This window comes from Nilaparvata lugens, chromosome 9, assembly GCF_014356525.2.
Source record: "Nilaparvata lugens isolate BPH chromosome 9, ASM1435652v1, whole genome shotgun sequence".
Classification (NCBI taxonomy): Eukaryota; Metazoa; Arthropoda; class Insecta; order Hemiptera; family Delphacidae; genus Nilaparvata; species Nilaparvata lugens.
In genome coordinates, this window is record NC_052512.1 from 12,825,954 (window position 1) to 12,841,588 (window position 15,635).

General features: G+C 32.7%; 1 protein-coding gene across 3 annotated transcripts in view; it reads right to left on the bottom strand.

Annotated features, from left to right (window-relative positions):
- LOC111064368 (katanin p60 ATPase-containing subunit A-like 2) overlaps nucleotides 1-8,302 on the bottom strand; it is a 51,445-nt gene extending 43,143 nt beyond the window's left edge. The window contains exons 1-3 of one of the 3 annotated variants that reach the window (XM_039435500.1): nucleotides 8,241-8,302; nucleotides 4,043-4,113; nucleotides 1,474-1,741 (exon numbers count right to left, since the gene is read on the bottom strand). In XM_039435500.1, coding sequence (XP_039291434.1) covers nucleotides 1,474-1,741; nucleotides 4,043-4,113; nucleotides 8,241-8,267 — 366 coding nt within the window. In that variant the 5' untranslated portion in view covers nucleotides 8,268-8,302. Of the gene's footprint in view, nucleotides 1-1,473; nucleotides 1,742-4,042; nucleotides 4,114-5,979; nucleotides 6,220-8,240 lie in introns of those variants that run through there. The other 2 variants (XM_039435499.1, XM_039435498.1) reach the window with 2 other exon arrangements.
- Nucleotides 8,303-15,635: the final 7,333 nt, after the last annotated feature.

Below are 15,635 nucleotides of genomic sequence, written 5' to 3' on the forward strand. Positions count from 1 at the left end.
GACTATTTGACAGTCTCAGTCTCCTTATTTAATTGTGTCCTTTCTTATTCTACCTATAGTGACATCATACATTAACATGATAACATTTGTTAAATTAGATGATTCATCATACACAGAGTGTTCGGTTTACGATGAGCTCCCTACCAATACTCTAGGGCATTGTTCCTGGGTAAAAAACATAACTGAATATCATACATTCTCCGGAAGTCTTCAGTTACCCACACTACAGCCATTTTGCTTTTTTCAATTATCATTTTCTTTCCATAATGGTTGAACATATGAAATTGAAAACTTTGCACAATAATTTATGACAACGTACTAGACAAAAGCTACATAAAAATTATAGTTTTTCAAATTCATAGAACAAAATGGCGGTCATTTAAAATGTTGTTTCTCAAATAACTCAGAAACTGTTGGTTTTACAAAAAAATTACAAGAATAACTTTTTTAGTAAATTTAATTACCTATCGATTGTACCTGATTGGACCAATATTAACTGTGATATGGCAGCTTTGCTAAAACTTATGCCAAGACCATGATGGTTATGTAACATTATTTGTTTCAAATAATATAAAATAGCTTACAAATGGCATGCAAAGCAGACGGAGACTGTTGCGATGTTGTGGCAGACTTTAGCTGCATGCCTTGGCATGCACTGCAACTAGCCCCCTATCACTAAAGCTGTCATATCTCAGTTAATATTGGTCCAATCTTAAAACATCGGGAATTAATCGATAGGTAATTAAATTTACTAAAAAAAAATTATTCTTGTAATTTTTTTGAAAAACCAACGGTTTTGAATTATTTGAGAAACAACATTTTAAATGGCCGCTATTTTGTTTTATGAATTTGAAAATTATCATAATTTTTTGTAGCTTTGTCTAGTTGTTGTAAATGATTGTGCAAAGTTTCAATTCCTTATATTTAACCTTATTTAGAAAAAAATAATATAAGTGAAAAAGCAAAATGGCCGCTGTGTGAGTAACTGAAGACTTCCGGTCAATTTAAATATGATATTTAGATATGTTTTTTACCCAGTAACAATGCCCTAGAGTATTCGTAGGGAGTTCGTAAACACTCCGTATATGTAGGATATATGATTTTTTTAATAGATTGAGAATGAATAAATCTGATATAAAAAATTATTTGAACCATCTTTGAATACATAGAATTGATGAGAGATTATTCATCATAATTTTGTTCTCAAGTTATTTATTATTATTTTTCAATAAGGCTAACAATGCCATTGTTTTGACCATAGCTTAGGTCATTTTCAAGTTGATATCAACCTGAAGATTTCAACTTGAAAATGACCTAAGCTATGGACGAAACTAGTCGTTGTAACATTTCAAATAATAAAGGGTACTACAAGTTTTCGTATTGTTTTATTAATGATTCATTTATATTATATGGAAAAAGGGAAAGTCAACTTTTGAATGAGATTTATGAAAATAAGTAGACTATAAGTTTCACCTTTGCAGTCGAGGAATCTTCCAACGTAGTAGTATTAGTATTGGATGCTTCCAAGTTTTTTCGCACTGAACGGCTTACTTTCTCCACCACTGGATTGCCACTTGCAGCTGCCGTTGTTTTTCTACAAATTTTTGGATACTTTTGAAATCGCAGAAAATAATAAGTCTCGTATTCTTGGAGAACGGTTGATAAGTCTATGTTATCACACACTGTTAGCTGTTTAGTAATATGTGATTCATTATCGAATGTCTCTGCTGTTAAATGGTATCTGAAAGTCAATCAAAAACAGAAATTTTGATATGAAATACTCTAAATAGAACAGCTATAAATTAAATGTCACAATCATGACTTATTATTTGTTGAAAAATTGAGATAGAAATGTTTCGACTTACAAAATATTTACTATAATTTCTTCAGTCTAGAGAAAAATACTGTTTAAGGCTGTGCAAAGGCTAAAAATAAACTTTCTACTGCCGATATTTTTCAAAGTTTTTCGATTGTTTATAATCAAGCTATCAAAATTAAAAAGTTTTCTAAGGAAAACATTTTTTCGATCATTACATTTGAGATATGAGCGCCTAAAGTTTAATTTTTTGGGACAGAACATTTCAAATTCGGTAAGAGATAAATCCATGAGATTCAGAGGATAAATTTAAACTTTAGACGCTAATATCTCAAAAAGTATTGATCGGAAAAAATGTTTTCCTGAGAAAGCTTTTTTTATTTTATTATTTATTATTAATTTACGGTACAGATAAAACTGATATTATATATATAACATTAGTTGATAAAAAAAGGTTGCTCTTGTGCTATTTTTCTTCCAAATTTATAGGTGATAATACTGTCCAAAATAGGGGTAGAATGTCACGTGTACAATTTCTATACAATTTTAGTTCAAAATAAACATGGAAACTATAAATTTTGAATTTAGATGGCTTAAATTAACAAATTAATTAGAAAGCTAATTAATATTATTAGTATTTTGATAGCTTGATAGTATACAAATCGAAAAACTTTAAAAAATATCACCAGTAGAAAGTTTATTTCTAGCTTTTGCACAGCCTTAAGTTGTAAGAGAAATTCAGTTCCAGACTACGAGAGAGAAAACTTCTAAGATATATACAGTCCGGGTCCTGTAGCTTTGCCTATCGGCGGAGGGCCACTAGACTGCAATACTACCGGTACCCGTTCAAAAACATCCAACATTTTTAAAATGTATCTTTCCATGAGCAACAGACTCTCTTTTGCATATTCTCAAAAGCAACGTGTTGCATCCGAAAAGATACACAAAGGTAAGGAGCTTTTTGAAGTTACGTTCTTTTAGCACAACACAGTCTATCAGCTGCACTAGTTCAAGATGCCTTATGTAGATAGTTTATGAGATTTGGGCCCACTCAAATATGATATTCTGATATTCTATTATACTCTGATATTCAATGATTTATTTCAGCCAAAAAAAACACATCAAGCACACTATAGGCTAGGTCATTACAGATATAAGTCATATCACCACAATAACATGCATATTATCAACTTAAATTGTCATCACAGATGCACTAAACCATAGAGATACAATAGCATAAGTAGATATCCCTTGGTATAGGGCATTTATGTCGCAACTTTTACTGTTATCTCGAGCCAATTACTGTCGATTTTTACTGCTTTGACTGGGTAAGAGTGTATGAACGGCACAATATGAGAGACTACCAGCGTCATAAAGCTTCACAGGGAAGAAGTACGTGGACTATAAGCTTGAGATAACAGTAAAAGTTGCGACATAAACGCCCTATACCATGGGATATCTACTTATGCTATTGTTTCTCTATGAAAAAACTTAGTCTTTGAAAATATAATGCATGCAAAATACTCATAAGTTTTAATCCTTGGAGATGAAATTAGTATAGCCTAAAAATTTTAATGTGATTAACTTACGAATATGATAGGTAGATAGGATAATATACTGTACAGATGAGCTGGCAATCATCGAATTGATTCAATATTGAAACTCTTAAGCTGCGTTTACACCAAAGTTATTACCAAAATGTTAATAACTTAATTCTTATAGATTCTAATAGATTGAACATAACTTATCATACACATGATAGACATATGTGTTTGTCAAGTTCCGTTCAATCTAATAGAATCTATAAGGATTAAGTTATTAACATTTTGATAAGTTATGCTCAATCTAATAGAATCTGAAAGGATTAAGCTATCAACATTTTGTTAATAACTATGGTGTAAACGCAGTTTTAGTTTTCTAGAAATTGAAAATCGTGTGTAACAACCGAAACTTGTATATTATTTTTTTTCCAAAACGAGTGAAAATTTCAAGTGGCTCTTCAATATAATTATTCACAACTTATTATGGTTATGTTATACATTCAATAAAGCACAGGGAATTCAAGAGTCAATGGTATTATTTTTCTTTTTCATTGGAAACACTTCTTAAGAATAAAAATACTACAAATAAATTATAGGTAGCCTATGCTCCCATAAGCATCACAGAAAATATATTTATAATAAATAAATAATTATTATTTGCTTAATTTTAGAAATAACAACTCACCCTTCATCAAGTAGGTACTGATGAATCAAACAAAGTAAATTTCGTTTTCGATCTTGCGATCTTTTTTCTTCCTGAAACACAATCATAAGAACATACACACAAATTTGAAGCGAATAACAGTGAAAGCAAATTTGGTTTATCTTCTTTTTGTTGATATTTCTAGCCTGAAAAAATCACTAATAAAAAGTATCTTGCTATTTACATTTATTGATAATTGAAAATTATTATAGATTTTCAGAAATAAATCAAGTTATAGAACGTGTCATATCATAAGGTTTTATAATTTTCTGTTTGTTTAAAATATAGGTACATTAATAGCAAATTACACGATATTTTGATTAATTCTTTAGAAAAAGTCTAATTTAAGGTCCTAGCCTTCTAATGAAAAACGACTATAGTGAGGCAGTGGAAAACAGTGTTGCCGATTCTCTGACTTTCTACTGTTCTATAGAGAAGATAGCTAACCGGTACATCTGATGTAAACTAATTTCAACTGTTCATTCTTGTTAAAAATAATCAATTATATTAATGAAAAGATTAATTGAAAAATAATACACAAATTGATTGGACTTTGTAGGCCTACCTGTTTTTATTAACTGACGACTTCACTCTTCGTTTTGAATTTTTATTCGTCAAGAAAATATTTTTTCCTACAGTTACCTTGAAAGTGGCCATTGCTGCACTGATTACAGAACGCAAAGAATCACTTTTCCGCTCTAGTGCGGGAAAAATTTTTCCTGCACTCCAGATTTGCAACATGGCAACGCAAAATAGTTAGTAGGTTATATGGAGCACCAGTGCAGCAAAATCAAAATGAAGTTGGTAACAATGACTATGGTGTACGTTATAATAATATTAAGGACAACGAGGACAGCGACATGAGTGACAGCCGCCCCTTCATTCAAACACCACTACATTATTCAATTTGACAATAAATTGAGGTTTTTATTAATAATAAAATTACACAGAAAAACATTTGATGGATTTCAGGGAATTTTACCCATAATTACCCACTTTTCATATTCCATGGTAACTGTAGGAAAAATTAAATGTGAAATACGTGCGCAAAGTTCCTCTGCTGCACTCAAGAAACCATTCCGCCCTCGCCTACGGCTCGGGCGTAAACGTTACTTTCGGTGCAGCAAACTGTCACTTTGCGCACTAGTTGCACAAATAACTATTTTTAGTTTCGGTACTAGATGAAACATTTTCATGAATGAGATCAATAATTTATTTCCACATTGCTCAAAAACGATCTGGCAACTTTGCGGAGCTAGACAAGGATAGCTTTTTATTTGTTTGTCGAATGATAGACAAGGATATATAGCAACATCAATGTTAGTCAACTACTGACATTATAACGTTGACCTAACTATAGGTGGAATACCTACCTAATCATTATATCACAAATTCATACAATAAAGAATTATTATTCTACTCTTCAAATATACATAAATAATTCCAATCATTATTGCTTGAGTATTAAGCTCAACTTTAAAGATAAAACCTAGAATAAATTGTTATTATAGATTTTTTAAAATTTTATGCTTGTCTATAATTACATAAACTTAAATTGCTTAATCATGCAATATGCAAATATCTATTTTTTCTTGATTTTTTCGGTTTTGAAACCTTTATATTCTAAAATGAATTATTTGTACCTTTTTTTGAAAATTCAATTTGTTAATTTTTCTACTGACAGTTATAACTTATGGATATGAAGCAGTGTAAGTTATATCTAGAATATGCTACTAGATTTTAATTGCGGAAAGCACAACTTTTATTCATGCAAAATCAATTCTGGTAGCCCACGGTATCTAAGATTTCAAGATAGGCTATTTAAATAAAATTTTGAAGATTATTACTAGCATTATATGAGTTAATTCTATATCTTATGATTATAATAAATTTATACAAGCAATATAATGAGAACTGACTTCATAGAGCTGGTTTATTGTGAGCATCAGCATAGTGGAAGGTATTGTAACAATATAATTATAAGATAAATGATTAATACCCTTGAATGACCTACTTACAAACTCTCTAACTTGATGAGCTATTTTTATTGACGAATAACTCATTCCTGACGTCATTTGCAAGGTTGAATAAAAGCCTATACTATAAAAACAATATTGAAAAGTTGTAAATTTATCAAACACCAGTATTCTAGTCTTCAAAGGTTACCATGGCAACAGTATAACAGTCTCAATAATCACAGGGTCTACCATGTTATTCACAATAATTAAGTTAGTAAGTTTTATTCAAACTAAATTAAAAATATTACAATCAATGTGAGAGAATACGGTATTTTATTTATGGTAAAATATAGAATAAGTTTTTGAAGATATTTTTTTAATTTGGCTACACTTTATAATATTTGGAAAAACTAATTTATTATTTTTCAAAATTAGCGCCAAGCTTTTGACTATAATACCGGTGTCGAGTTGGAACATCGATATCAAAATAAAGAATGATATTGATATAATAGAGGAAATATCGAATTTAAAGTAGATAATATCGATTTTATAGAGGATAATAAACGAATTCTTATTGTTACCATGGTCACGAATAGTGGACGTGAAAAACTATAATGTATAACTATAATATTGTATTTATTTAAAACGGCAACTCTTAACAGGTATTTTAAGCACAGGTAAAGGCCGGGACACACATAACCGCGCCGACGTACGGCCGAGCTACGCCCGCGACACGGGTGATGATGGTAGTAGAACACACATATCCGTGCGACAGCCGAGCGGCAGCAGTGTCTCACTTCTGTAGAGCTACTGTGGTCTGATTTCTGAATGTGTTAAACTATTGTTAGTAATATAAAACTATTAAAGCTTGTTACATCCAATTTAAATTTATATTTTTCAATTTTAAACTAATTACCTGTAGACACAGAAGATGAGAATCATATAGTGCTGGTATATTCAAATTGTTTTATTCATAAAATATTACATATTCACAAAATATAAAAGTGTTATAAATTACATGAATAAATTTCTCCCTGCCTGGATGATTTGTCCGTGTGCAGGGAGGAGTCGCAAATTATCAGACAGATGGCAAACACTAGCAATTATAAAATAAATTACAAACTATGAATAATAAATAAATTTGAAAGAATAATAAGAGAGTTTATTTTAATAATAAATTTTAAAACTAAAGATAGAAAAAAAAAACAATAAATAAATAAAATAAAAGTGTCAGCTCGACGGCGTTTAAAGGGCTGAGTTGGGAGTAATATAGCTTTATTAGCGTGGTACTGTGTGTAATATTTGAATGTTTTCTGTGTTCAGAACTAGAAATATTCATCTATATGGAGAATGTAGAAGAGCCTCCGCAGCATCTGAACCGATGCAGAGCAGCACCGGTCACTCTCGCTTGTAGACGGCAACGCTAACCCCTCAGTAGTTGAAATCTCGGCCGGTACATACGGTAAAAGCCTGGGCTAAATGAAAACAGTTTCAAGTGAATTGAATTACTTAAACGGGGAAATTGAATATTTATATGCAATCTGTTTCTAGTGGGATAATAATGTTGAATTTCATTGAAGACAAAGTTACTTTTTTTATAAAGAGAAGTAAAGTTTTTATAAATAATTGTTTTATATTTAATACAGGGAATTCTTGGAAAAGTAAATGTGTTGGATATCTATGATTTTTGGCCAATAGTGTTTTAATAAGTGCTCTCTGTGAGACCGCGACAGGACGCAGGACACCCAAGGAGGCACCGCCCCACGCCAAGATGCCATACTCAAGCAATGTCTGCACATATGCATAGTAGACAGAACGACAGTGGCCAGGACTCAGGAACCTTCCCAGCTGTGCAAAAGCATAATTCATTTTACGCAACCTCTGCCTGAGGTTGCGGAGGCCGTATATATTTTCGGTGCATAACAATAATACCACATAACAATCAGTCATATCAGGTATCGAAAATATAAAATTTTTATCTTCTGCCTTATGTATTTAAACGTAGTTAGTTTTAAATTTAAGACACAGTCAAGGGTTTCCTTCTTTTATACTATTTACTTTATTTTATTATTTGTTATATTACCATTACGTCTATTATACCTTTGGCTTAACTTATTATTTGATTATACTTCTACTTTTGTTTTAACTAATTTTTTCCGTTCAACCATATTTCTCATCACTTTGATCGTACAAAACTGGAAAATTATAAAAATGAAACTTACCTCTTCAATAAGTTTTTCACTCACCATGTCACACGAGGCCGCACCGTCAAAAAGTAATGGCCAAAAAGTAATACATAACTGCACCGAGCCCGCGCCGACGTACGGTCAATCGAGTGTCGGACGTACTTACGGCGAGTGAGAAAACAAATGCATTCAAATGTGTAGGGACACATACTACCGCACCGTGATCGTGTTTGTTGCCCGCGCCGTCACCGACTAGTTCAGTTTACTTTTTGTCGTGTAAAATGGAGAGTGAAAAACTTCAACTTTTTGAAACTTTACTGGATAAAGTTTACTTGTGTAATTTTACTGTAAGAAGTTCACTTTACTGTGAAAACATTTAAACAGCTTACTCTATGATGATCAACGACGATAAACGACTGAATGATCAGCATTTTTTTCTGGATAGTTATTTTTATAGACTTCTGACTTTAAATCTGGAGACTGTTTCATAAAAATTTAGATTGGACATAGTACAGGAATAGCTGATTTTAACCAAAGACCTTAAAGAGGTATAGACCCAACGTTAGTAGACAGATTAACTGTCTGAATAGCAATACCATTGCTAATTAGGCCCGCCGCAAAGTAGACTCACACTAATCCATGAAAAGCAACCCACGCCGTGAGATGTTTTGTAAACCATTACTATAGAATTATTCATAACTAGCCGTCAGGCTCGCTTCGCTCGCCATATCCGTCTAGCCAGGGGGCTCCGCCCCCTGGACCCCCGACTGGATCGTCCAAGAATGAGATCAGCAGGCTCGCTTCGCTCGCCTGCATTTTTCATTTGAGCATTTTTATCATATGTTAGGACAATCCAGTCGGGGTCCAGACTAAACGTCTGGCTAAACGGATATGGCGAGCGAAGCGAGCCTGACGGCTAGTAATATAATATTTCCAGGATTGAAGTAGCAGTGCCCAATCAATTTTTCCGCGATAAATGCATTTAAATCTTCAACTTGGTGCCAACCTAACAAAGTCAACTCAACTTAATGCCAACCTGACAAAATTATTAATTTAGTTGCCAGTTAACAACTGTTTCGAAGAGGTACTCTATCTAGATTATAGCTCTATAGTAACATATGATATACGATATGGAAATTTCAATTATAATTAAGAGATTGGGAGAAGAAGAATATACATGTTAAAAGACGAACTTTAACCCCTTAAAAACCACCCTTAGAGTTAAAATATTGCCAAAATATTTCTTAGTGCGCCTCTAAAGGGCCAACTGAACATACCTACCAAATTTGAACGTTTTTGGTCCGGTAGATTTTTAGTTCTGCGAGTGAGTGAGTGAGTGAGTGAGTGAGTGAGTCAGTCAGTCAGTCAGTGAGTGCCATTTCGCCTTTTATATATAGATCAATCAGCTGACAAGTGGATTCACTGCATGTGTTAGACAGATGTCTAGAGGTAGCCTAGCAATGATTTTCAAAACATCCCAAGGCGTGGGTTGCTTTTAGTGGATTAGTGTGGGTCTACTTTGCGGCGGGCCTTAAACACTGCCTTTATAACGTGGACCTCACTATAGATGTGTTTCCTTGGCCTATCAACTAAGTAGTATTATCGTTTGATTTTGCAGGGACATGATTTCAGAGCACAGGAAGGACATGAAACATTCAATATGATCCCAATGGTCTTAGGAGATCATTGAGGAGAGTAATGAAGATAATATTGATCATTATCTTCAGGAGATTCATGACTTTCATTAATCATTACCATCCGTGTATCACTGAGTTTTCCTACTGCAACCGATTTAGATAAAAATGAAAAAGTCGAAAATATACCATTTAAGGCTGTGCAAAGGCTAAAAATAAACTTTCTATTGGTGATATTTTTCATTTTTTTTCGATTTGTATATCATCAAGCTATCAAAATTAAAAAGTTCTCTCAGGAAAACATTTTTTTTCGATCATTACTTTTCGGGATATGAGCGCCTCAAGTTTAAATTTTTGGGACAGGACATTTTAAATTCAGTAAGAGATAAATCCATGAGATTTAGAGGATGAATTCTTCATGGTATTGTTGATTGAATAAAACGTTTTTTGTTGAAAATATTAATTTTTGAGGAAAATATTCGATTTACCAAAAATAACTCACCTAAAAGTTTTTTTTTTGGTAATTTCTAGTAAATTGAATAACTTTCTCAAAAATTGATATTTTCAGAAAATTTTTATTTTATTCAATCAACAATACCATGAAGAATTTATCCTCTGAATCTCATGGATTCATCTCTTACTGTATTTGAAATGATCTGTCTCAAAAATTTATACTAGGCCCTCATATCTCAAAAAGTAATGATCGGAAAAAATGTTTTCCTGAGAAAACTTTTCAATTTCGATAGCTTGATGATATAAAAATCGAAAAACTTTGAAAAATATCACCAGTAGAAAGTTTATTTTAAGCCTTTGCACAGCCTTAAAAACTCTGAGGAAAACACTTCAGATGTAAATGGACCTTAAGAAGTACCTAGAAGAAGTGGAGGAATTAAGCCCCCAACCACTCCAGTTAAAAGCTCTGGAGATTTATTGCAGTCCGCTTTCAATGTAGTAATACTACTATTTGGGTGTTAAATTTAGAATTTTGAACGGGTTTCAAACATCATTAAGGCTAGCTTCACACACATTCGGTTTCATCCGGTTCGGTTCGTTTTCGTTGCCAAAACGAATGACTTTCATACATAAACAGGTTTCAATTCGTATGGTTCTAATTCAGTATTTTCTCCTCAGACACAGCTGTGTTTGGATTTTCACAATTCATGCTGGTATTAAAATATAACAGCTGGTGTTCAAATAGTAAGATGTGATTTCTCCAACTACAAAATTTTCAAGTTAATTCAAAATTGTGAACTCTGAATAGTTTCTTTTTGATTATGTTGATTATATTGGACGTTCATCAGAGTGATTGTTTTCTAAAATTGAAAATTTGTTTCTTGTTTTGACACATGTTACATCTTCTCTCCATAAATGAAATCATGTGTTTTTCATGGAAAAATAAAATATTCTCACGAGTTTTAATTTTATCTTCAGGTTTTTTTTAGCAAACTATTCATTGAGGAAAAAATCCTCCAGTGAACTAAGTGAAATGAATTGACATCATATGATTTTGACATAGAATATTTTATAACAGATAATCTCAATATATAATGTTGAAATAATAACAAAGAATCGAGCGTGTGTGAAAGACTTTGTTTTTGTTTCCTGTTTTTTAGCAACGAATTCGAATATGATAAAACCCAATGTATCTAGAATACATGTATTCTAGGTACCTTGATAAAACCTATTCGTGTCGAGGGGGCGTTATTCGGTTGCTATTGAACCGAATTCAAACCGAATCACCGTTTCACACTTATCGGAATTGGCCGAAAACGAAACGAACCGAACAGAATGTACGTGAAACTAGCCTAACACGAAAAACGTTTAAATCAATTTACAAGTTGCTTTGTAGACACTGATTGGGGGCGCATCACTATTCTTAAAGGTCGGGACACACATAACCGCACCGAAACCGTGCCGAGGTAAAGACGAGGTACTTACTTGTTACTTGTCCAGTCTTCTCCGCAGTCTGGTGACCGGGGAATCGTCAGATATCTTCCCTTCGATGGGGTTTTCGCGTTAGTCTTGTTGGTCCCCCGTTCGTCCCGTGTAGTGACTATATGTATGCTCCTGCACATACTCCGTCGGGCAAGTCTCTACGCCCGCGACACGGTGATGGTGGTAGGAGAACACACATATCCGTGCGACAGCCGAGTCTCAGTTCTGTAGTGCTACTGTCGTCTGATTTATGAATGTGTTCAACTATTATTAATAATATAACACTATTAAAGCTCGTTACATCCGATTTAAATTGATATTTTTCAATTTTAAACCTTTAGGTACCTGTAGACACAGAAGATGAGAATCATAGTGCTGGTATATAAATTATTTCGGTGTATAACAATACCACAATCAGTATCGTAAATATATATCAGAAATGAAATTATTATCTTCTGCCTTATGTATCTAAACGTGATTAGTTTTACTTTTAAAATTTAAGACACAGTCCCGGGTTCCTTCTTTTATACTTTTTGTTGTTTATTTTATTACGTCTATTATACCTTCGGCTTAACTTATTATTTGGTTATACTTTTACTTTTGGTTCAACTTATTTTTCCGTTTTCCATATATCTCATCACTTTCATCCTACAAAACTGGAAATTTCCGTATCTCTAATAAGTTTTTCTCTCTCTATGTTAAAGACGCCAGCACCGTCACTGACAAAAAGAAAAATGAACTAGTCGGTGACGGCGCGGGCACTGCTCAAGCAACAAACACGGTGACGGTGCTGACGCGGTGCGGTAGTATGTGTCCCTACACGTTTGAAATCATTTGTTTTCTCACTCGACGTAGTAAGTCGGACACTCGGCCAATTCAGATATACATCACAAAAAACCAATCAATATCATTATAAAAAGTCAAAGTCTACAAGATTGGAGAGTACCTTGCTTGAAAAACACTACTTTTCTTTCAAAATATAATTTTATTCTTCACATAAATTGTCTAATCACAGATGCTTGATAAGGCACAACTCTTCCTTATTCTAAATAGAACTTTATAAATAATACTAAATGTCTCATCTACTGAATTTTATAATAAAATAAGTTTAATCACAACTAATAATTAATATTCAATGATACATAGCACGTGATTATGACAATAATTCAACAAGACACAAAATGAAATACATTTAGAGAGCATCACAGTAACATAATTATACAAAGCTATGCCAAATAATAAAAGCTTGGAACGAAAAATTATGAACTTTATTCATGGTACGGTTTACTGATAATGAAATAAGGGTGCAACAATCCTATGGTGCTTGACTTTGATATATATCGATAAAGACACAAATATAATATGATTGCTCTCTATGTGGCCGGACCTATATGAATTATTGTTGATAGCTGTTGAAAAATTGTAACTTGGATTATCAATTTCTATGGGCAAATCATGAATAATTATCATCAAAAACAAATTGATATACTGTTTGCTTTACAAATTTCATGTAGAGGAAGAGTTAATTTTAAAAATAAAGAGATGATTGGCCCAATAGCATAATCATAAATTAAATTAGAATATAAGAAAAAACTAAATCGAATGGAAAAGATATGAGATTCTTTTTTAGTGTAATGTGAGTAGCCTAATCAATATACTTTCAGCTGCCTTTGACATTATTTCAACTATGAAATGTTACAACCTTTTGTAATACATGCAATAGTAATTTTCCTAAGTTTTCGACATACTATAAGTCTCAAGAGTCTAGAATACAATACTCCTTCCATGTAGCATATAAAAAATTTCCATTTTTTCCAAAGCCTACAGTATTGACACCCATCAAAATAATTTTGATGGGTGTCAAAACTTTTTATAGTCGTGATGCAAAATAAATTTTGTTATAGAGATAAAACGGTTGGAGATTGCTGAATTTGATTCATCCACAATTTAATTTCGTTATGACTTGATGTTACTGAGTAGTTTTTTTAGTCAGTTACAATAAATTGAACAACTCTTTGTAGTGTCATATTTATTTTGTAAGTTTATTCAACTGTAGTAACTTGTTTTTCTCTAACTGGTCACCCGCCGAAAAACATTTGGGTTTGGCAGGACACTCAATTATTGTTTGAATTGTCAATAGAATTTTGATTGATTACACAAATTTGTTTTTCATCCAGGTTAACTTCATTATTTTTCTACTAATGATTTGGTAGCCTATTTTCAAATAAATAGGCCTGGGTGCGAATCCCAGATATTTCTCTCGGACCACTCCTATGTATCGGATGAACACGCTAATGCGTCGATCCCGGCTGCCTAAAAAGCAATCGTTAGGCCATGTGAGAGGCCCTGAAATTGGTCTGGTGTGACCTGAAAACTCCGAGCCAGCCAGGTCACTCGATATTATTATTATTAATATAAAGATAAGAATTATCATCTAATACTCTGAAATTCAATTGCAACTGATAATTTTAATAACTGAGGCAAAATTTCTTGTTTACATCTAATTTTTGTCGAATAAAGGTCTGTGATCGGGCCACCTTGCAAATTTAGGAACATCTTCTTGCCATGGAAGTATTTACTCAAGTTTAAAAAATATAATTATTGTACCATTTTTGAAATTAATAAAATAATAGATTAAAAATAAAAAAATTGTATTTTAAATTTCAAAAACAGGGTAATAAAATTATATTTTATAAATAAAAATAAGTAGCCCTGAATTCATACATTTTAAGAAGATATGGAATTACTCACTTTATTTACATAAATCTAGGCGTTTATTAATTGATTAATTCAGAGTATAATACAACAATTCAAGGAGACACAGTACGATGAATCGGCTTGATCAAATCATTGAATCAACCTTAATGAGGCCTTTGACCCAATCTCTTGATCAAATCATTTTGATAATGTACTTATTGTATAAATGGATAAAGAATAGAGAATAATCTTCAATCTTTTTAGCCAGTTACACACGTCGATTTTTGGACGTTCGATTTTTTGCCGTCCTTATAAAATCTAACAGATTAAACGGAACTTGGCAAACACATCATCTGTTTGCCGAGCTATATTCAATCTAATAGAGGGACGGCAAAACATTGTACATCCAAAAATCGATGTGTGTGTAACTACGCTTTCTCGGCTGGGATCGGTGGAATAAAATTCATAATCAATAGAAGTTCTATTATAAAATATATAAATTAATGTTCAATAGATCGATAGGCCTGCAACTGAATTGCTGATTCTATATGTGATGAACGCGCTCTACATAAGAAGAAAGCGCTCTGACAAGCAGTGTACTGAGGAATAATCCTATAGGAAGGAGACCAGCTGGAAGGCCATAAACTAGATGGTGGGACCAGGTCCGGAAAGATATGAGGAGGATGCGGGTAACCGAAACTTCTGGAAAGGCTAAGTACCTAGTACTTAGTACTTAGGCTAGTACTTCTAGTTGATGAGGCTAAGTACCGACTGGGGTACGAGTGGCCACCGCAGTAAGTAAGTAAGTAGTATATGTGATAAACGTCTTTGGCCCGTATAAATTTTAATCGTGATTAATTCCACGAGAACCAATCATAGAAGTCTAGATTAGATTATGAATTGTTTAAGTTGTGTGTGTGTGTGTGTGTGTGTGTGTGTGTGTGTGTGTGTGTGTGTGTGTGTGCTCGTGTGTTTCGGAGTGCATGTTGGCATCCATCTTTGTCGATGCTTGAAAAATGTACCTACTTGAAAAGATACTGAATTATACTACTTATAGGTATTTAGAATATATGTATTTTTTTAATAAGTATTTTGTCGCTTGTTCTTTATCAATAACTCTAAAAGTTGAAATCTTTACTATTTTTTGATTTGTCTTTACTCTTAT